Source organism: Eutrigla gurnardus (assembly GCF_963514095.1).
Source record: "Eutrigla gurnardus genome assembly, chromosome: 13".
Taxonomy (NCBI): domain Eukaryota; kingdom Metazoa; phylum Chordata; class Actinopteri; order Perciformes; family Triglidae; genus Eutrigla; species Eutrigla gurnardus.
The window spans coordinates 4,858,590-4,882,385 of record NC_139936.1 but is presented as its reverse complement, the minus strand read 5'-3'; the positions used below and the strand labels follow the sequence as shown (position 1 = coordinate 4,882,385).

Genomic DNA, 23,796 nt, shown 5'->3' with positions numbered 1-23,796 from the left:
TTTCTGGAGAGCAGAGCCACTTCAGCACGCATGTCGACCCCATCAATGATCTCTCCAACGTGGCTGTACTGAGGCTTCCCTGGGCAGAACAGATGGTAGATTTCTCGTCATTATTTGGTATGATTACAAATGTCAATCCCTTGCTGCATTAAATCTCAATCACCACTTATGACCCACTAGAAGTGTGTGGTGGGGTCCGTATCTGCTGAAACCCTGGGTTTCATTAGCATTACATTAGCCCAAAACAACAACATCCTTCAGGGCGTGCAGCCAGTTCAGGTAATGTCAAATACCACCACTTGGTCACGCCCCTCAGGGTCTGGAACAGAGGTACAAGAGTCGAGGAAGAGCGGCCAACTTTGAAAGGTCGTGTGTTTACAACTGACAAAATGTAATATGTTGCACCTTTAATTTTTCCTGAATAACACAATTTGGCTTCAAGTAATTGTGGAACCTTTCTCTGTTCATCAGAGACTCAGACCTTTTCACTAAAATGCCAGCTTAATATAAAACGTTGACATAAATTGTATGTGGCATTTAAACTAAACTAAGGTCTTTTATTTCTGGAAATGATGGATTTCCAACTGTCAACTACAAAAAGTATGCCTAGCAGCACACACTAAAACATAAACAACTACTAATACCCCAAAATCAACCAACAAAGCAAAAGTAATCATGTACATATGAAACACAATATAATCAGCTCTTCAGACGACGCGGAAAGTACTCATAGTACCCACAGGCTTCAGCTGCCAATGATAACGCACAACAGTACTCCAGCTGCTCAGCCCTTCCTCACAGCAACAGCACAAAATCTAGGCACACACACACAAACGCACACTACAACCTTCTCTCCAGGAAGGGAGTTGGCATTTTTTGACAACAAAGGAATGAGGAATCAGGAAAACATGTCTGATAAGAGACGAAAAAGTAAGTAATAGGTTGTTAGAGAAGAAGAATTAGGAGGTTGTGAAGCAGAGGCGATTTATCTAAATCAATACAACCCCTGTGTTTATTACAAGACGAGGTTGCTATGAAATGGTCCAACATCCTCCAATAATATCACATCACTATTACAGCTAAAAGGGAAATTATATCTCTTTGGACCAGGATTCGTAGCACATTGTCTTATCAAATTTATTGACTGTAATGACAAATGAGCGTAAGATTTTCTATTTCCGTGCCGATGATTCTTCCGATAAGCTTTGAACCAAGAAATATGAACGTACTGTTCTTCCCTATAACCTTCTTCCTTGTGCTCTTTGGCCTTCAACACATTCATACGAAAGGAGTGGTCTCTCTCAGAACAAACACTCACAGACCAGTGTCAGCCAGTTTTAGTTTGCAGCCAGGGCAACCAAACCCATCCTGTTGTTGTGCACGTGCACATGGACACACACACACACACACACACACGCACGCACACACCACAGGCTTCTCCCTCACCTTGTATCCTGACCTGCCTGCTGCTGCAGTGAGAGCAGGGCAACAAGGTGAACTCTTCAGCTTGGTGCATGGAGTAGTCTGTGCTGGCAACTACAATCTGATCCCCGGGTTGCCAGGTCTGCTGCACTCTGTCCTGCAGGTTCAGCACCACCTGGTCCACAGCATCCACCTGGAAGCCTGAGATGGGGAAACCTAAGTGGAAGGGGGGATAGCACTTTATTAAAAAACATGAAGTACAAGAGACTAAAATAGTATCAATTAGAATTCTGATCACTTTTATTATCTTTAACACATATGTATGTTATATTATGCCTAGCCATAAATTATCTAATAAAACCTCTCTTCGGATAAGAAACAAAAGCACATCTCCTTACGTGGAGTTAAATGTTTTCATAACAAATTTTAAATTATATTAAACTAACATTAGTCCATCCATTCTGAATATGCACCAAATGTGGGAGAAAAACATGAGGTTACCAAGAAATACCGAATAATAATAATTGTTTTTCTATGTTATTGCATATTGAAGTTAGTTAATTACACTGAATAGCAATAAGTATTTTACGAGGTGTGGGCAAGCAAGGACACAATAAATAAATAAAGAGTGTGTGTGCTAGTGCCTAACCCGAAGCTAGTGCCTAACCACACACACACACACACACACACACACACACACACACACACACACACACACACACACACACACACACACACACACACACACACACACACACACACACACACACACACACACACACACACACACACACACACGTTATTTGTCATAATGGCATGGTCACAAAACCACTCAGACACAAGAATGTCTTTCATGTTCAGATGATTGATCAACCTGTTGCTTTCCTCCAAACCCTTTACCCCCTAAAAGCCATCCAAACCTGTCAAACTGGTTTCTAAATTGCTACCATCATAAGCCATTTCTCACCATTCTTCCACTCGCTGTAGGCAACGACCGAGAAGCCTACTCCGTCCACGGTGGTGAAGTTCCGCCGGGCCAGAGCTCTCCCTCCTGTGTCGTGGTTTTCATGTTCCCTAACGTCCTCGGAGCATGACGCGTTACCACCCCCTACCACCGAGACCAAAGCCCACGCCTGTCTGGAGAGACCAGAGGGATAAAATGGGAGAGAGACAGGAAAGAGGGAAAAGGGGGATTTTCAGACATAACTGTACATATATCAGTTCCACACAGCCTTATCAAGGCACAACAAATGATCAGGTTCTGGGCCTTAGAATTCCACAAATTCTCTTTGGAATAAGAAATGGGTGACCTTGAACTACAGCTGAAAGTTGAAACTCGCTGTCAACACTCATTACTGGTTCAATATTACATCACTTGTTTTATATTTTACCTGGCTCACACTTGCATTCATATACACACACACAGACACACAAACCAGCGTTTTAATCCTTTTACAGGCTCGCTGTGAAGTTAATGGTACTACTATATGGTAATATTGTATCATAAACTTGACATGACAATATAACTTTGCACCAAACATGCCCTGTTATTTGTGACAGTCCCTAACTATCATCGTGTTAAACCACTGAAAGGAGATGTTGGCTTCAGTAGCCAGAGGCAGCATCAGGATTAGGGGACCAGTCTCAGTGAAAAACAGGATATTCAAATCAGGTTTGGGTAATATCTTACAGATGCAACAGCTGAATCACATGAAGGGTGTGACCTGAACTGTAAAGTATTACCCATGGTAACAGACACTTAACAACTTTAGCAGGTTATCTGAAAGAGAGAACTTAAACGAATCAACTGAAGACAGACCAAATGCCTACGAAGATCCTGAAGCAGGATAAAGCTGCTGAATATCAGAGCGAATGTCATTAATGTAATAATTAAAAGACAAATGACAGAGGGCAAAAACTAAAGGAAGGATATCAGAGAAGTCACAGGGTTATTGAAATGAGGGCAGAGGATTTCCGAAAGGGTGTTCCCATGGCTCAGAGGAATAACGGGGCGTATCTGCCACATCCCACGCATAATTCAAAATCAACTTTTTAAATTTTGCTCCCAATCCTCCCTTCTCACTCCATTGCACACTATTGTATATAGCAGGAATGCCAAGAAAATTATTCTTAAACGACAAAATAAGAAGGAGAGGCCTGAAATTATTTGAGTGGAGAAGAGGGTGCGGATGGTGAAAGGGGTGGGTGTTAGGGCGTATGTCCTGAAACAAGACAGTGAGACTCGCAACCTTGGATTTGTCAAATGTTAAGTCCAGCTTTTTCAGAATTACTTCTTTTTGTTGTTGAATGAATGCAGACAAGCTCTTTGCTATCCGTGGATATCATAATATTTGAAGACCATTGTTCTAAACTATGGCATGAACTTTAAACAAGTTATAAACACAAATCTCGCCTTATTTTAATCCTATGAATCATATTTAGGAGACCCGTTGGACATGAGATAGACCAAAGGAACGTTCTGCAGAAGTCTCTTGTTTCCATTGAGGCATTGCTTGGCCTGTTACTCATACAGTATATAATTCAACATTTACATCTATCTCTCCAGCTCAATTCCACCAGGCATTATGATGGATCTGCAGCAAGCCAGCAACTCACTGCACTCAATTTACTTCCAAGTCTCCAAGAATGTTAGCAGCAGTTTTTGATGCCATAATCTCCAACATACCCATGTTAATATGCGTCTCTGTTCATACGAATTGCTTCCCCTGGAGGAATCACAACCTAAAACACATCTTCTTGTACATGAAAGAGAGCCAGCGATGTTACTGCACTCCCCACTGATACACAAACAGAGTCCATGCACTGTCATTACAGCCCCAGTGTGTGGCATTATGTGTACAGAAGCAGTGGTTGTTTCACAGTTTCCTTTTGCCACATCCTTGATTTGATGTTGATGACCAGTGTTTTAACAACTTCATTGTTTTACCGGGAATGCTTGGAGGCAAGAGGTGAATTCACAACAGATCGGGACGTGTGTTTAAGTGTGTGTGAGAGACAGAGATCAAAGACTGAGGGGTCGACAGGCACGAGGCACGAGCCAACACATTCATGTTCAACAGAGGCAGGAAGGATGGTTGATGCCCCAGGGATCATCTTGCAATTCAAAAGGGCATTTCGGTTGGAGATCGCAAGGTGATAAAAGGTTCATTAAACATGCCCATGGGCACCCTGTTATGGTCGGAAATGACAGCAGTGACGCAGATAAACTTTGAAAAAATAAGCACCATGTTCCAGGTCAATTCCCTGCTGTTTGTCTGCAACACTCCATAACAAGTCATAAACCTGATTTACACTTAATTATTACGCTCAAACCTACGGGTCGCTTGCCTTTACCACCTGACTCTTTCAGCACAGATCACTCAGACTAATCTCATGTGCCTTTAACAAGACATTAAACTGCATGCTCTCTCATAAATGTGTGTGCTACGTGTTTCCTCCTCCCACAAGAAAATCCACAGATTTGAAGTCTTGGCACCAACCCCCATAGTGGAAATGTGACACTGGACAATCTTGCGTAGCACTTGGCTTTTCAGTCAACCGAACCAGTCCAAGATAGAAATATCTCAGAGTGAAAACTGCACTAAGACTTTCCATTGAAAAAAACATGTGTGCATGCATGTGTGTGAGTGGCTGAACAGAAGAAGTAGTGTAATGTAAAGTATAAATACAAATTTCTCAATTTATGTGCTTTAAAAAAAAAAGCATTAACCCATATTGACAGCCTCCAGAAACTGTCCTTTTGCATCATAGACATAAAATCTCCTGTATCAGCACATTTTGTGCAAATCCTGGAAACACTGACCTTAACCCCAGCTTCCTTTTCTGGCAGAGCAGTATAAAGCAGAAACACAGGGGAAGCAGGAAGAGTGTAAGCTAGCAACAATTCAAGGGAACCTCACAAATGAAGAGAAATATACAAGAACGTGGAACGGAGGGAGGATGGACATGGAACATAATGCTGGTATTGTGAGTCCAAGTGGGGTCTTATTATAGTGGTTCAACAAAAAAACACATTAAAAGTCTTTATCAGCCCCAGGAGACCAAGAATAAACAAAACACTCCCAAAGACAACACTCCATGGAGAACCAACACCGCCTCTCAAAGACCTGGCACATTCTGTGACAGCTGAGAGGCAAACCCACTCACACATTTCTTCATACAGTTGGACAACAGACACACTCACCATGGCAACATCAACAATAAATAAATGGGCATTTCAATGATTTGATCTGAGAAACAATGAGTTTAATTTACCTGTATTTGAGGTCATAGACAAATCTGCTGCCGAGCTTCTCCTCGATGGCCTTCTTAGTTTCATCTAGAAGACTTTTGACAGCTGAGTCTCCTATAGCCAGTGTGACGATGCGGCCGACCGGCAGCGTCCGCAGCAGCTGGGTGAGCCGGCGACTGTCGTTGCGAGACTCATGTGTGTCGTAGCGTTCGGAGACCAGCACGGCAGCTGTGTCCTGGTCCACCACGCGCAAGTTGATACCTCTGCTGAAGTTGCGCTGGAAGGCATAACCCCCCGTAGCCAAACCGGAGGCCGGGATGCTCCGGGTCAGCAGAGACCAGGAAACTCTCTCAGTTCCATGGAGCTCGAGAGTCCCACCGCTCATGACGCCTATGAACTTGCGACCCATGCCAGGCACTTCAGGGACCGCCTTGTCGTCGGAGCGGCCCACAAGAGCAATAGTGGCGCGAGAGCGGTAGCGACATTTGGGAGCACCGATGTGAAGGGCTCCACCACCTTCTATGAGGATGTGACGAGTTCTCAGGGTTATGTTTTTGGAGCCGTCAGTGTTGTCTGCAAAAACGACCTGACCTGTAAAAAGGCAAGATTATAAGTTAAATCCACACATCCATAAGCTGAGCTTTATCTGCTGACCGATGTCTCCAATTTAATAAACGTGAATCCAAAATCTCAAAATGCTTCTTAACAAACCGTACACCTTGATTTGCTTACCTCCTGATTGGATGGTTAGTGAATGGAAGGTAGCAGAAGCATCCAATCTAAACAAATGACCGCTCCTGACAGTGACAGCCTTGTCTGGTTGGTGGCCTGGGTTCCAGCTACTAAGGGACGGGTTGTGGTCTGGACAATTCTCTGCAAACATGAACAGGCCATGATAAATTAGAGATCCTCGTAGTTCTTATTACACAGGGTTATACAAAGGTAATCACAGATGGTAAACACAGCAGGGAACATATGTGCAGCAAATTGAGAAGCCACGGGTTACATAACAAGTTAAATATATTATTTTTTAACATAAACTTTGAATTAGTAATTGGTAATACTGACCGTCTAACACATCTCCACTTGTGAGACTAAGGACGAGGATGAGGGTGAGGAAGAAAGCCCCCATCGACACTCCAAAACAGATAAATGTGTTCTTTCTTTGCTGGAGGCTCTGAGCACGCTCCCGCCGCTGAGTCTCCTCTGACAGGTTGAAAGTGGCTCGGCGCTCTGGCGGAGGGCCGTGAGGTTTCATCGGTGGTGGCGGTGGAGCTTTGGCAGGTGGCGGCGAGCGGACCGGAGCCACCCGCCCGGGGACATAACCGGGAGACCTCTGGTGGTTGCCGTGGGGCGGAGCCACAAAGACCGGGAAGTGGCTGGGGCCATCACTCGTCGGCATGGTATACGTGTCTGCTACCTGAGGGGAGAAAAATTACAGAGTGGATTCACTGAGGATGTTTTTTGGGGGTAACTCACAAAAGCTTGAAACCACTGTAAAAGACTACACACAGATTTAATCACATCCATTTTTATTAACATGACAACCTGCGAGATGTAAAGCATAAGGCAGAAGTTGGTCAAATGGGATGAGATATAAAAGGAGTGACTAAAAAAAGAGTTAAGGCAGGAGAGGTCAAGAGGGAGGAAGAAGGCACTAAAAGAGTACATAAATGAGGGAATAAACAGTAGGAGGTGAAGGAAGGAAAAGCGCTGATTCTGGGAAACAGGCAATAACCCTTGGAGCATCTCACCCGTGGACCTCCAGGTACAGATACTTGGTGCGGGTCTTGAAAAGACTATTAATCTATTAGGGCCTATTCAGAAACAGTCAGCTTGTCCTCTGGCTGGTTTGGCTCGGACAGAGTGACATTGGCCGCTCTTGTCCGCAGCAACCAAGGAGGTTGTGAATAATGGATCGCAGCATTCCTCAGACTATGTTAACACAGCGAAAACAGATGGCACCAATTACAGTAGGGAAGGAGGAGAGTACGCCAGCTTGTGTCTGCGCTCACTTTATTTCACACAACTGGGGGAGGTAGAACAAAGTGAGCTGCAGCCATGGACACACACACACACACACAGAGAGAGAGAAAGGTCATATGGACACACACGAACCTGCAGTAAGGGTAAAGGAAATGACACTGCAGGGGAAAAAGGCCTCAATTGCACTTTTCTTGAAACACAAACACCCTATACCACTGTAATGACATTACAGCTTGCTATTATAGGTCTTCATAAAAACAAAAAAAAACAGCAAATTCAAGCTTTCACACGTCAGATTCTGACCACATGAATCGCTGAATGACCCCGTCTTTTTAAGAGGTTGTTAAACGTGCAAAACTGCAACAATGGTCCAAAACAGTCTCCTTTATACCAAAGGCGCCATGAGACTTTCAGACTTTAAAATCATCCGAGCGTGCATCAGTGCTTCACACAGACACGTGAACAGACTCACACTCTTGTGCCAATCCACAGATACACACACACACACACACACACACAACAACAACCCATTGTCTCACCAAGCCAATTAGTCATCATTTAGCCCAGAGCACAACAAACCTCTTCAACTCATAGACAAAGCAATGTACAATCAAGGGCTCCTTGACAATAGCTCAGTCTTTAACAGAGGCCACAATATAACCCCCTTCAACTGAGTCATCCCTCTGCAGCATCTCTGACACATTCTTTGAACGTTTCCGCTGATAATCATCCATCTAAACCTAAAGTGGAATGTCTTCAAGGAAGGATTACACTTCCTCTTGATGTTCATATTCGGCATCGGGCGGACTCTGCTGGAGCCCTGTGATGGGATGAGCCCCTGAGGCGTCACTCTTTATGTTTTTATTCACATTCCTCACCATAAAAAGGGTGCAAACGAAACCCCAGCTCCCCTGCTGCTAAGTTAACTGACCTGCCAGAGATTTAAAAGTTGTGTGGACTTTTAACTCAACCTTGGGGGCGATTTTGACTTCTGGAAAATACACCCATCCCACTAATAGGCAGGGACTCACTCATTAGCTCCCCTCACTCATACTTTCCCGATTTCAGAGCTACTGGATATCAAACAGATGTGTGAGTGTGTGTGTGGGGGGGAGAGAAAACTGGACTCGGGACAGACCATCACACATTCCTCGGCTGTAGAATCAGACAGTGATTTGGAAATCGACTTGGACTTAAACGGTGAGCCACGTGCACCGAGTCTGTGAGCGGAGGCAGCGCTGTCACAACTCTCACCGGACCACCACGCGTATTTAGGCCCGGGTTTAGTGGGTGACACGACCCCGTAGTGACTCATATCGAGGCTGAATAAAATACCTTAAAAATGGAAGGGGTTGTATTAACGATACCTGTGTTTTTTTTTTATTTATCTTTCTTCACGATAAAGAGAAAAGTAACGTCCATTTTTTTTAAACTGGCATCGCCGACATATCACCATAGTAACATGATACACGTTAGAGGTACTAAAACAGTAGTTTCGTGTTAATAACAGTCACTTTCCTCCACGTTGACAGTTGATAATTCGCGTGTGGGACAAGCTAGCTAGTTACGTACAACTATTAAAACATTAGCTCAGGTATAGCACCAACTGACGTTTTTTTGCTAGCTAGTTAACACTCGCGGGAAGCGCTTCACACAGAAACCTGAACCCGAAGAGGTTCACCTGGTGGTTTCTCGTCCACCCCCTCCCCAACCCCCCCAACGGTTGACAGACAGACACAGACACAATGATTGCGGGTCGGACGGAGGGTGAGCTCGTACCGTTGGTGAGACTGTCCTGCTCCTCTCTGTCCATTCGCTCTCTGCCGAGCCGTCAAAAACCGCGAAACCCAGAAGCGAGCGAGACGAACACCAATAAGTTCTCACCTTCGCAAGTGTTCTGCTCTCCGTGTCCCTTTTATATACTTTTTTTTTCTTCACATGGTGGGTTTTTTTTTTTTTCTGACGATGGGCTGTCGTCCGTCCGTCGGTCAAGCCCCCCCTGTCCCACCGAGAAGAAACTAGGCGTGGCTTCAAGAGAGGAGGAAGTGATGATGCGTTCACTGTCTGTCGGACAACCAAGCTAGAGCCTCATGACAGATAATAGGGATGAGACGATATACAATTTTAATAATGGGGATCATTTTCAATATCGGGATATTTGTAAATATTGTCACGAGTGACTTTTAACCAGCTGTCTTGCTCGCTGTCATGGTAGATAAGTGAAAAATAGAGCCTGAATTTAAAATACAGAATACAAAAATATGACACTGCCAGCAGTTCTATTACAGTACTATAACTATATATGTGTTAATGTCGTGTGACAATATGCTAGTATGGAGCAACAATCGACAAGCACACGTTTTATTACGTGGCCTTGAGGTCAGGTCCCCATTTAAAGATGGGAGATTTAAAGAAAGGAAAGAGGGGTTTCCGAGCAGTCCAGTAATGCGTCACAAGAAAAACTCCAGCAGCATGCACTGAGGGGAGGGGCTTAAGCCTGGTTCACACTGCCACCTGCTGGCATCAAAGAGAAATACTTTCTAACCTCCCAGACAGGAGGACACAACGATTAATTTGATGCTCCGAATGATGAATTCTAAAATAGTAAACACAGATGATAACATAGTTTTAAGTAACGCCCAGAACTTTTACATCTCATTTTCAATGCAGGACATCCGACACATCATTTTCCTATAACTTCTACAATCATCTAAGCAGCAGAGTTAACCCCCCCCCCCCCCCCCCCCCAATAAACAGTTCAGTCACAAATGGGTTGCTTCTCAAATACCATTTTATTTTCTCTATCCATGTTAGAATTACTTTATTAATATTGTTATTACATATAAGTTCCTTCTGTATTGAAATATGCTATACAAAATGAATCTAATCAAAGCAGAGATGACATTAGTCAAAGTGATCGGTACAAAGGTCGTCTGAAAGCCAAAACAATGGCTTACCTCGGTCTAATCGTTCTCATATCAAGAGTTAAGAGAAGTAAGAACAGCTGAGAGATGACAAAAGCTTGTGAAAGAAAAATAAAAAAAAAAGACATGTCCAGTACAAATATTATTTACAAAGTGAAAATGAAAGAAAGCAAACCTTGTTTATAAGACAAATGAGTTGTGAAGAAAAAAAAAAGTAGCATTCATAACAAAATAAACCATAACCTGACGAAGAACGGTTACCAATCCTGATCTGGATCATGGTCAAATTCACAAAACATCAAGCTATATTTGCTTCTTCTCAGACCTGAAGATTTACAGTAGCACCCATTATTATTGGTCAATTGTCACTTACCAACGGCGTTTGACCACTTTTATGACGAGAGGCTGAAAACGGGTGTTAACCCACGAGAAAATGTCTCATTGATATTTCTTATGCTGAGTTTTTGTCACAGATCAAAAACATAAGAGATCCACGGCATGCAGAAGCACTTTGACATTTGCTTTCTGGGTTCCGACAGCGTCTTAATGGAGTCATCAGCTGGCTGACGCTATGCTTCGCCACACTCGGAATTAAAAAGGGCAAATCAAGAGACAACCATGGAGCTAGAAATACCATGCAGACAAAAAAAAAATAAAAGACAAAAAAAAAAAACATTCTGTCCATGGAGGCCTCTAATGCTGGGTCACTGATATAACCCACTGTTCTTTTTTAACCTCAAATTACGTAAATGTTTCTCAATAAGTTAAATCAAAATTTACATCATCCTGAACTGAAGGGGAATCGACACCAGCTGGGTTAATTACGTTCACCGCTCAGTCCCGATTGGCATTAGTGGTATAAGTCTTGATCGGAGCACAGACCGTTAGCTGCTGTCACAGTAGTCAACGTAGTTGTTCTCGTATTTAAAAAAAGAAAAAAAAAACACATCTAGAAAGATCCGCATCGGAAACATACGTGAGATCTGCAGTAATAACTACACACATCCTTTAACTTGATATCTTCAGACCCAAAGACAGAAAAAACACTGTCAGCACTGGGTTTTTACTGTTGTTATTATATCAAGGAGAATACTTCGTCATTTCCACTAAACCGCCCAGCGTTCATTATTGTGAAAACATCCGGCTCACTGATGACGATGTAAGAGCTGTGGGAATACTGTCATCATCAGCAAGACAGAGTGTGAGGAAATAACCATCATTTTATTGGTCAACGATATACAACCCCGGCCTTTTAACTGGCTACATGAGCCCCATCTTTAATCGTATTCTTGACCCAAATTGTACCATCTAAGGACTAAACTAAGACTGAATACAGCTAAGAGATGTTTCTAGATGTATTTCATACAAAGTTATTTGTGTGTACAACTCTCTGCTAGCTATATATATATATATAAATTATACTAAACATTTGGCAACACTGGCACAGCTAGATAATGTCAGTTTGTCTTGTACACTTCAGTGACAGCTGATACGTGCAAATATCATTTTAATATATATAAAAAAAATATAAACAGTAATCAAAAAAAAAAAAAAAAAGGTGTAATGAACGAACCTGACCTCAACATTAGATGATCTGATCCGGTCTCTACCAAGTCTGTGCCTCAAGAACATCTTTATTAAGAACAGCTGACAATGTGTTTCTCGAAAGGCAGCAAAAATGTGACACACACACACACACACACAGACACACACTCACTCACTCTCATATACTGCATGTACACATTGTATGTTGTCTGTGTATGGTCTACGTTTTTCCATTCACACACACTTTCACTTTGTGCAATTGTCAACATAATAAAAAAAAATAAAAAAAATCTAATAAGCAAAAGAAAATGGTGGGTACTCGTGGGTTCACAGCTGCAGCGTGTGGAGTGGACGGGACTGACAGCTAAACTGGAGCTCCAAGGGGGAGAGGTGATCGATAATGCGAGAAAGACCGCCACCAAAACTTCAGTACTACACAGACAAACATCACTTCTATGAATCACTTCACAAAAAAAAGGAAAAGTGGTTTCCCATCTCCATCATCCGACCTCCGCTGACAACCTTTGCTTTCTTCTCTTCTTCCCTCTCCACCCTTCTTTTCCCCCCCGACGAGCTCCTCTACAAGTTGACCAGCTCATGTGCAACAAACTGCTTGAGTCTCTCCAGGTATTGTCCGTAGAGCTCCACGTCATTGTGTCCAGCCCCCTCCACCCAGAGCGGCTCCACGGGGCGCTGACAGCGCTCGTACAGCGCCAGGCCATGGGAGAAGTCGATGACCTCGTCCTCCGTACCGTGGATCACCAGGACCGGTGACGTTACCTTGGAAATCTTGTCGATGCTTTGGAGCAAAGAGGTAAGAAATCAAGAGTCAGGCAAGGATGTAAAAAATAGGGGCATGAAGACAATGTTATTAAATAAAAATTCACCAAAAACGGGAAACAAAGCACATCTACTATGCCAACCGACCACCAGAGGGAGCTATTGAGATTTTGTTTTATTACAGCACTGTGACTCTTTAAAAACACTCCCTGTATTGATTTAAATCATCTAAATGTTTGAGTCCATGTTTGTGATATTCTGATATACAGTATCTCTCAAATGCTGTGTTTTTAAATGCATGTGTACTTTTGAAGCATTTTGCACGGCTGACAGCTGCCGGATACGGTAAACTCACTTTGGGAAGGCGTCGAAGCAGTAGGTCTTCTTGGTGTCGGGGAAGGCCACTCTCATGCCGGAGGTGAGCGGTGAGTGGAGGATGACTGCAGCGCTCTCGTAGCGGGAAGCCAGATCCACGGAGGGCACGGTGCCAATGCTCTGGCCGTACACGATCACGTTCTCTGGCCGGATGCCATACCTGCGAGCAGGACACAGAATATCTGAGCATCACACATTCTCTGATCATAATAAAAAAGGATTATTTACGCTTCTAATAGATATATGTGGGCAAATCGTGTGTGCTTTAACAGACCCTGGCAACCATCCAGGTCGGTCTTTTGTTTATTCCAAAACTAGAAAGAAGCAAATGTTGAATTTTGGAATCCAGTTGGTTCAAATTGACTTTCTTCAGGCGCTTTTCAAAGAATCTTTTTGTAATCATGATTCGCTTTTCGAATACACTCACACTGCCAATCAGTCTCACATCACGCTGCTCCACACAAACACACACCTGTGTGCTAACTGAGACTTACTCACACGCTATTATCGCCTGAAACGTCATGCCACAGTGACTCGGTGATTAAACGGCTTTCTAAAACAAGCACACAAAGATGGGAAACAGTCACGGTTCAGTGGCGGTCTGCTGCTTTTCAAAAAGAGAGAGGACCACCACCGTAGCCTCGTGATTCAGAGGGAAGGAGGGCGGCGGATAAGAGCAAAACAAGCAGAAAGGGAGCAGGGAGAAAAAAAAAAAGACACCGATACTGGATTGAGGGTGAAGGAGGGAGAGGAAAAAAAAACATAAGGGAAGACATTCCACAGCTGATTATGGAGAACGTGACCCACTCTAGCAGGCGAGCAGTCAGCTGACTACCGAAGCCTAGTCTGAGACAACTGCATCACTGTACTGCTGCACTGCCGGGTAGCACACAGCCACAACCGGCCTGACAAAAATCACTGCTCTACTCCATTATTAACATTAGGAACAGCAACATTACAGGCTTAGCGTTACAGCCCGGGCCACTGCAGTCCCATATAACACACAGCCAGGCTGGCACTGCTCTGCACCGCCGTGATGGATTATTATAATTAGGCGCTCCACAACACTTAGACGACCACGGCCTTTGTGAAAGGAACAATATGCAATCTGTCGTACCGCCGCGAAAGGGTCTTAAGTGCATGCACGTCCCACTTCAGACAGAAGACGGACATACACAGACAGTCGTTAACAGGAACACGTGAACAGTTTAACGCTGGTGTCTCGGCCGGCCTTCGCCGATTATAAATAGGGGTGAAAATACTGGCACGGTGGGAGAATGTGTTACTGTGGCGTTAACTCTCAAGGTTGGCTGATGATAATGTACACATGTATCTTAATTATTTAACAACATGAGGGTGTGAGGAGGAAAGCCATTGTGTGTGTGATAAGGGATCTCATAACGCTGTCAAAACAGCTTTAATCACTCTTTATTATTATCCACATTGGTCCAGTCTGTTTGGTGGAAAAGTAGTTTCCCAAAAAAGCACCATCAGTGAAAAGAAAATTCAATCTTCAATGATAACCATATAAGTTAGATTCCCACTTTAACCTCAATCAGTGTTAATTAAAAAAACAACAACATTATTTTAAGTAGGTAATAGTTTGAAGGAAAGAGACCCACTCCTCCCTTCAAGCAGTGAACTGTATCGTCACATATCAGAAGATGGAAGTAATCTGGGAGATAGGGGTGTGAATCTTTGGCCTCACAGCGATTCGATTCAAGGACGATTTTTTTTTTTTTTTTTTCAGTAAACCACGATTCAATCCAGTAACTTGTAACCAAAATTCTATATCCATGAAATAAACATGCAATAATGCGAGTGAGACTATCTGTATTCTTCTGAAAGGTGAAAAATAACATTTATTCTATAAAAAAGTAAACCTGCATAATATTTTATGCTGAATACAAAAATGTAATTAAAATATGCTCGGTTATTTTTAACATTTTCAGTAGACTACATGCTGGCAGGGGAGAGAGTGTCTTAAACGTATTAAAACATTAAGTAAGAATCACGATTCATCCGATTGAATGCATTTATATCGATTATTGGTGAAGCCAAAATTATTCATTCTATTTATTTATTTACAGATTGATTTAGTAGAATCTATAGGACTGACAATCGATTCATCGATTCATCGAATGAATCGTTTCACCTCTACTGGGAGATGATGTCCATCATTATCTCCTCCAAACAAAGATTCAAGTAAATTGCTCGGTACAAGGGGCTGGTTTGGTTGCTAAGCAACATTTAGGGTGTGACCCGTTGACTAAAGGGTTAAAGATTCAGATTTTGTGTCACAACATCTTATTTGTTTACTGTTATGAACAGCGTTATCAATGTTGCCCTCAAGGAGACCTTCATCCGTTATTACTCTTAACTTATGCTTATCTTGTTCATGCGTATCTAGTCTATGTTGTTTGCCATATCAGACCAATACAGCCGGGCCAATCCCTCCTCACATAAACACTCCCCACACTGATGTCAATACAATATAAACCTTGTGTAATGTCAATACAGAGACGGTAAACTGAAACCATCCGACGGCTTAGTCATCAGGTGAAGGGACGTGTTATACTGCAGCAAGGCTTTCCCCAAACCTGACTTTGCATCTTTACACTACCAAAATTGTGCAAGTAGCAGCGTTTTGCTCGAGGGAAATGAATAATGCAAGGCTTGGACCTGTGACCTTACATGTCCAAGCAAGGTTACTCTAACCTCTAAGTCATCCAGCTATCTTGGCATCGTTATAGATGGAGTTCCTGTTTCACACATTCAGGAAAGAGGAGGACAATCGCATGACAGATCTGCAGCTGCACTCGTGTTAAGGCGGCACTGTGAGCGGCTCTGACCAAACCAGTTCCACATAAGATGCCCCCCGGACCGGCAAACACACAAGCCTGCAATTTACTCTATTGCATTTCAGCTTGAATAGAGCTCACCAGGCCATTGCCGGCCATGCTCCATGGTTACGCCCCTCCCCCCCAAACCTTCATCAATTTAGTCTCCTGACACAAATCCGATCCATTATGCATCACATCCTTTCCCCGCATTTCCCTATTCCGTTGGCGGCCCACCTCCTGCTCCCTGAAGACAAAAAAAATCTCATCCCATAGCAGTCACTATGACTAATAGCTATTTTAGAATATCCTGAACATATGCACAGGCATTTTTAACAGATTAGTGGACCATCTGCATCACAGCAGACAGATCCTTCACTGGAGAGTATTGAAGAGAGTACTGAAAATAAATACATGTTGAGATCTAATTGCCTTCACATTTAAAAGAAAAACAAACCCAGGAGGGAATTAAATATTAAGATGTGAGGACAAGTGTATAAATCAGCAAGTGTCATCACTAATCTCTGCTCCTGTTGCTCCCTCTCCCCCCATCTGACGTAACGGACACAGCAGTGTTTGTGTACCGTATCAGCTCAACCACCACTGGTATTTCAAGTAAACAATGCATAGCATAGGCATGGTGGTCATCTACGTCTGAGAATCCCTCCCTGCTGAACGTCGGAGAAGTCCGATGTCCGTTTTGATTAGGAGCAACGTGATGATTGACCAGGAAGTGAGTTGTTTGTTTTACTGGCCGTAGCGTAAAAGACCTCGATCTGAAAGCTCACTGGGAATGGGTTGCTAGGCTACAGCTCAATATTAGCACAGCGGGATTGACGACTGGCCCGCCTCCATCTCAGAGGGGAAACAAAGTGGGCTGATGGCTTACATCAACTTGGGTCAATCTTTACTCAATAAACGATTTCTTCGAATGCAGAACAAGCAGCACGCTCGACTCATTCTTCTATCAGCATGTGGAAACGGTAGTACGATAGCGGCGGAAATGAAAACGCGCTGACTCACACGATCGATGAATCACCTGATCCACTCCCTGCTCAGGTGAAGGGAGTGCCTCGACCACGGTGGCTGAACAAAGGAGCACGGTTGGAGGGAGAGGGTGTGAATAGCCGAGCATTCGATGGTTCGACTGTAAGCAAAGTGACAGGTGGGTGACCTCGGTCGTACGACTGTGGAGCAAAGCGGAAACACTCTACACACAAGTGTGTCAACACTCAAGAGAAGGGGAATTTCCTGAGTGACAAATGAGTAGAAAAAAAAACTACTGGATGACACAGAAAACAGAAAAACACAAGCAGACGTCAAGTAGAAAAAAAAGAAAGTCAGAGAGATGTGAGAGCCGGCTCTCCTCTTCAGAGCTGTGCGTCTGATCCGACATGAGACGTGCACGAGGGATGTCAGCAGCTGACTAATGTGAGGCCTTTAGATGTGATGAACACAATCCAGTTGATTCCCGCTTGGCAGGGTCTAAAAGCTGGGTTGTACCCTCTTTTCCATCACGGAAGGTCAATTATGAATCTGGCACAGCCTTCAAAACCATCAGACGCAGAGAGCGGAGCTAAAAAAAAACAAAGGCAGATAATATGATACTAGGGGCATCATTCACACAGAGCTTTGAAGATTATAATGGACACCGAAATAGCGGGAAAGTGTCCAAAAAGTTGCACCATTTCCATCGTTTTTTTCCTGTTAACAAACCCATCTTTGTGCCCCCGAATGCCTCTTGAAGTTCCACATTTTAATTCTAGTGATCAGCGGGCAATTAGCTCAGAGTGGTGGCGAGGAATCCTAAAAACCGTCATCGTGTCTATTTGTGGGTAAGAAAATGGCAGACAGCATCAATGCTGAGCTCAAGTGCCCCCTTGAGCTGATATAATGCCAGGGGGGGTTTTAGAGGTCTTAGCAGAGTATCACCAACCCCAAAAAAGCAACATAAGCAGTTAGTGCTGACAATCCTGACAGCGGGGGAACCATTAACATAATATATACTGCAGCTGGAGGAGCAGCAGAGCTCCAGCAGACAGAGCGACACAGACGAAAAGAATGGCGAGATTGTTGCCAGTGATGTCGTATCCCAACCACACATTTTACATCAGCACTCCTCATTGGGTCGAGCCAAATATAGATCTCAATTGTTGTTATTTTTGGGGGTTATAAGGAAACGGTACTACGTCACGATTCCGATGTTTGTGCCAAAACCTCATTCACGATAAATACCTTGTGCACTATATGAAAGTAGCCGGATCACATTACATAATGTTGGCGTCCCGTTTGACAATCTGTCAGCCCAATTCCTTCATGCTATTTAGTGTTATTCATACATTCCTTTCTAGCCCTATTCATATCTTTGAAAAGTGGGATCTGCATTTTATGCAAATGCAATCAAATGAGGAAAATCACCATATGCTATCCAGACATACAGGTTCTGTTTTACCCTCTCTCACAGTGGCAATAGTAGGAGGGACCTCCTTGAAAAAAAAATTAATGACACATCGCTCCTTGGCTTTTGAGAGCGTTATAAATTACGCAGCACACAAGTTGAGGCATATAGATTATTAAATGATTCCCTTGTTCAAGAAAGTCTCATCTGATCTTGAAGCGATGTCTTCCCGGCCCGACATAACCTACATGTGGTTACAGTTTCTAAGGTCATGTTTGGCAATAGCTGCTCTGCACAAAAACAGCTCATTAACATACAGGAAGTGTTGCAACTACAACAACAAGTCAAACTAGTAGGAAAATATCCAGCGTACACAGTTTATTGGGCCTCAGTGCTGATATTCGAGGACAAATTTAACTTATTCAGACAAATCGGCTCATATTTTATCATCTAAAGTCCCATGTGACCATATTTGGAAGCACTCAGCATCACCCTGTGATCACAATTCATCATGCAGTTACAGTATGAATTAATCAATGCAAATTACTCATTGAGTTGGACCAGAAGAAGAAGACAAGAGTGAAGATATGTGGCACCATCCAAATTTTTTTTTTTTTATAATCTAAAACTATATAACTGAGTCAACATAAAGCGTGGCCGACAGGATCACCAAGGGTCATTTCATATCATTTGAAGCGTGATTAAACAGAATTTAAACAGCACATTTCAGCAGCGGTCACGACTACTATGCGTGGGAGTACACGATTCCTTGGTGTATAAATAAAAGTAAGTTTGCTGGAAAAAATCTGAAAAAACATGAAAAACAGGAAGCACACAGCAGCCTCAGGTGCTCCGTTCTCTTTCAAGGGAACAGAAAGGAAAAGGAAAGAATGGGACTGTCCACAAGGCCCTTCATCTACTTTCCCTTCCATCACATTCAATTTTGTAATTAAAGCTTTGGTACAACAGTTTGTGAGGCATTCGAGGGCAGTGGAGTGTTCTTAATTGAAAACATATGTGATGGAAGGCTTTTTCTTTAAAGCAAAGAGATGCAGAGTGCCTGGCCGGCGACCAGAAAAGCGAGTTCTTCTTCAACAACAGCGGCCCATTTCCTGAATGCACAACCCTTTATAATCGAGAGTTTCCCGTTTAACTTGCCAGCTTCCGGAGTCCTTATTTACAGAAGATCGCTTTGTATATATTGTGAAATTGTGGATGTTGCAAAAGAAATGCGCTGCGTGAGATTCACAGCAGAAAGTCAGTAAGGTAAGAAACATTTTGTTTTTGTTGCCAGAGGGCCCACCATCCATCAGCACTTTTAAATCTCTGCAGTGCCAACACCTTCGTAAACCACAGAAAGAACACACACCCACGTAAGCGTCGACACAGGAGTGGCACTCCACACCAGAAGGCCGACTTTTCAACAATGTGGTTCTCTCTTCTCCTTCTGCCTTTGATCCATCTGAGTCAATGTTCCCTATCTCCTATTTGTCATTTGTTTTTCTTCCCACTGGATGAACCTTTACCCCCCCCCCCCATGTAATTATTATTATTTTCCCCTCACACAGATAACACTGTAGACTCCTCCCTGCAGCCTGTTCCCTGTCAGAACATGTGAGTGAGTGGCCTTGTGCTTTCTTGTTTATGTGGGGATTGGCAATCCGTCCAATTCATATCTGTCACAAATCTATCACACAGCCTATTGTTTCAGCTCTAAAAAAGGTGTATGAATTGAATGTCTGTGGGACCCCAGACACTATCCAGGCTCACCGGCCCCCAAATATACAAGAAAGATAACAAGAGGCTTAAACATGGATGGAAGGAAGTGAGCGACATGGAGTAAAACACTGGTAAACACAGCTCAGCTCTATTCCACTGCAGAATGTACTGATAGACCATGTGGTAGCATCCGTAACAAAACCACGAGGAGTCCTGGGGTCCTTGTTTCGTCATCATTACGGAGCTATGATCCAGATTAATGCAGCAACAAGCACTCAATATGGAGGTTTCATCAGCGGACAAAATCAATAAAAGTCAAATATCGACCAATAAATGTCAGTGTATTAATAGCACGGGGAGGAAAAAGATGCAAGAGCACCCACTCACACCTACGTATGGGTGGAGAGGATATGAATAGAAAACACGCTCCTTATTATCATCCTGAAAAACACCATCGGTTTCTTCAGGTTTTACTTTCAGTAGTCCCTATTTACTGACGACTCACACTGATCCATAGCCGTGGACAGTCACAGCGTAAGACAACCAGGAAAGGTTGCTATTGTGGTTACTCACAACATTCGCTCTCAACACCGATGATAAGCTGTCAAACGAGAACGGCGTGGCCACAGATGCCATTAATGTGAATCTTTGCCTGCGTTTCACACAGCCGATAGCTTCATTTGGGACTTGCCATGTGCAGAGGGGAAATCATGAAGAACTATTCAGGCTGAAACTATGGTAATTGCCCCCCCCCCACCCACCCCAAGAGGCCAATTCCCAGGGCTTAACTCACCAGTCACTGGGTGTTGCATCTACATTTGAGCTATTTAACTTGGATTTTGCAAAAACACTGTGCTGCATGCTATTCAATTACTCTAATATTAATGCATTCATGGCCACTAATCAGTCACTTTCTACAGGCTGTCCCAACATTCGTGTACATCCTCTCCCCCCCCTTCCTTTCATCATCTCCACTTACCGTGACCGGAGTGCCTGCCAGGCGGCGTCTACGTCAGCGTATAGGTTCTTCTCCGAGGGTTTCCCGGAGCTCGCCCCGTAACCCGAGTAGTCGTACGAGAAGACGTTGCAGTTGATCCGCGAGCCCAGGCCGATGTAGAAGCTGCTCATCTGGCCCAGGTCCACCGCGTTTCCGTGGGAGAATAACAGAGTGTATCGGGCGCTGGGCGAGCAGCGGACGAACATGCAGGCGATGCGGTTCCCTCTCGTGGTGCGGGTCATGAAGCACTCGATGGCGTCCTTCTCGCGGGACGAGTACTGCCAGTCGGCGCGCTCGGAGAGGTGCAGCGTCCATCGGCTGCCGCTGTCGTCGGACATGAGGCTGTAGGTGGGCTCCGGGGGCAGGAAGGCCAGCTTCGAGGCGATCTTGTTGGGGCACGGTGGACAGCAGAACAGGCAGCATAGCTCACTGAGGGATAAGTGGTTCATCCTCAAAAACGCTCTGACAGGGGAGAATGAGAACGAGGTTATAACAAATAAAATCACTGATTTGCCTCTGCATCCCCTGCAGATTGATCACAAGGAAAACACCACAGGAGCAATTTGCCACGGAAGTCTTGAGTGATGATTGAGCCTTTGGTCAATGGCAGAGCAGGGAGTTTCCAGAACTGGGGGCTGAAGCCAGACTTCGGTCGCTTATTATACGCTATAAATTCCCCTCTCCAGAATGCAATGCTCTCTCTTGAGCCAGAAGTATAAAATAATAATAATAAAAGATATCTGATACTGATTGAATGTGTGTTATCATCTGCCTCGAGGCACCAAAGCCACTCAGACAGTATTGACTCATGAGGCTGTCTCGTTTCACCAAGCACCGCCACCTAAGGCTGCCTTTTAGAAATTCCAGGTGCTCTTGAATCGTAGTGGCCAGCCGGCACAAGACATACCAGTAGAGCTCAGTTTGGTGAACTGGTCAACATGACTAAATGCCTCCTACATGTAAGTAACTTAACTCCTCATGGCCTTCTGTATAGGCTGGACCACATCACTGTATTTCCAATGAAGAAGCTCAAACAAAGTGATCACATCCTGCGATAACATCCTTAAATCTTCGTAGATATGGTATCACTATGAATGGTGAAGTGGTGGCCCTTCTTCCTCAGTACTCTGATGGCTCACTTCCCAAAATTTCACTTAGGAGATGTTCTTTTTTTAGTTCATACTTTACTCTGAAAGGGATATTAAGAGCCTTGCAAATGGTCTTGTGTATCATTCTGGTCATTACGGATTTGTTCGGATTGTTTTGCATCACAGGTGGCTTCTATCACCCCTTAATTAGCTGTGCGATTTCTGTGCACAATTGGTTGTGAACCTCAAGTGACTCTTTTTTTTTTTTTTTTTTTTTAAATGCAGCCACTTGGGATCTTCTGCAAGATGCTGACACGCAGGAGCAGGCTTTTAGCTTTATACTATTTCCAAAATAGTCCACAGTCTCCCAGCCGCAGAGACTGGATGGAGCCCCCACAACAACTCAACTGTAAAATGGTGGTAGAAGCAAAAAAACAAATGTGTATAATGAGAGATTACAACGATTCTCTGCTGTTTTTTTGAAGGTTAAATATGCCAGTGGATGGACACATCGTTAAGAGTGATGGGGGCCAATTAGCAACAATTAACAAGCAAATAAGCGCGTGTTCCTTCCCAACAAAGAAGCGGAAACCATTACCTGGACGCTTGTTTTCCTTTTTTTTTTCTCCTGTCGATTCGTAACCAGTTGTTGACCAACGTCGGGTGTTATCTTCGCACCAACTAATTTATCTTCTTCTCGACGCCAGCAGGTTGACAAAGGTGAGCCCTCGGCCAGATTATCCTTCGGCTCCGTGTCCTGTGTGTTGTCACTTTGACTGTGTTATAACCGACACTTGGCACCGCAGCTGTGGGGTTACTAGTGGCTAGCCGCTCGGTCCCTCCGGGTCCGGGTCCGGGTCCAGACAGCCTCCGAAACTGTCGTTTTCTTTCTCTTTCCTCTCTTTCCGCTCGGGTTTTCCTCAACATACGGTCCTGAATGATAACGATGTCGATTCATTCAAAGCGTCCGAGTCCATAGAGCTCAACGGCGACATGTGTAGAATCGATAAAGAGATTAAAAAAAATTAAATAAATAACAAAATCCTTGTCTCACGTCCGCGGTGGCTCGTCAATCAGCTAACGACTCGGTCTCTCGCCTCCCGAAACACCGCCGCTTTCGTTTCGTGGTGAAAATTCGCTGTTCGTTTGTCCCCAGCTCGTGAGGAAGGAGGGGCTTTTTGATTGACAGCCTCGTGGACCAATGGCAAAGACGCGGACGAAACGAGCCCCGCCAATGGTACAGCCGTGTTGACATGTGTGGGGCGGTTCCTTGCCAACGCCGCAGAGTGGTGAAGCTAGTTTGATTGACATCGAGGAGAGCCAATCGGGGATTACTATTGCGTGGCATAGTCCAATCAGAAAGCGAGTTGATGTAGTTTGCTTATAACTATTTTATAAAGCATATTTTAAAATTATTTATATGTATATTTCATTAAGCGGCACTTTATTGTGATTTATTATTTAATAAAA

The 23,796-nt window shown here is 43.8% G+C and overlaps 2 protein-coding genes across 2 annotated transcripts in view; both read right to left on the bottom strand.

The window, feature by feature from the left end:
• Nucleotides 1-9,591, bottom strand: part of cemip2 (cell migration inducing hyaluronidase 2) — a 21,065-nt gene extending 11,474 nt beyond the window's left edge. Inside the window, exons 1-7 of the mRNA XM_084025692.1 lie at nucleotides 9,440-9,591; nucleotides 6,743-7,094; nucleotides 6,407-6,547; nucleotides 5,698-6,265; nucleotides 2,390-2,559; nucleotides 1,447-1,638; nucleotides 3-79 (exon numbers count right to left, since the gene is read on the bottom strand). Of these exons, the coding sequence (XP_083881818.1) occupies nucleotides 3-79; nucleotides 1,447-1,638; nucleotides 2,390-2,559; nucleotides 5,698-6,265; nucleotides 6,407-6,547; nucleotides 6,743-7,076 (1,482 nt within the window). The 5' untranslated portion in view covers nucleotides 7,077-7,094; nucleotides 9,440-9,591. The remainder of the gene's footprint in view (nucleotides 1-2; nucleotides 80-1,446; nucleotides 1,639-2,389; nucleotides 2,560-5,697; nucleotides 6,266-6,406; nucleotides 6,548-6,742; nucleotides 7,095-9,439) is intronic.
• An 842-nt stretch (nucleotides 9,592-10,433) lies between these two features.
• abhd17b (abhydrolase domain containing 17B, depalmitoylase) lies at nucleotides 10,434-23,438 on the bottom strand. Its single transcript, XM_084024887.1, has 4 exons — nucleotides 22,925-23,438; nucleotides 21,221-21,700; nucleotides 13,265-13,444; nucleotides 10,434-12,928 (listed from the first exon to the last, which is right to left on the bottom strand). The coding sequence occupies exons 2-4, from the start codon at nucleotides 21,685-21,687 to the stop codon at nucleotides 12,709-12,711; spliced, it is 867 nt and encodes a 288-aa protein (XP_083881013.1). The 5' UTR covers nucleotides 21,688-21,700; nucleotides 22,925-23,438; the 3' UTR covers nucleotides 10,434-12,708.
• Nucleotides 23,439-23,796: the final 358 nt, after the last annotated feature.

Coding starts and splice junctions, on each gene's coding strand:
- abhd17b (XM_084024887.1), bottom strand. CDS start 21,687: ATGAACCACTTATCCCTCAGTGAGCTATGCTGCCTGTTCTGCTGTCCA. Junction 13,445..21,220: donor TGGCAGGCACTCCGGTCACG/GTAAGTGGAGAT, acceptor TCCTGCTCGCAG/GTATGGCATCCGGCCAGAGA. Junction 12,929..13,264: donor TGCTTCGACGCCTTCCCAAA/GTGAGTTTACCG, acceptor TTTGCTCCAAAG/CATCGACAAGATTTCCAAGG.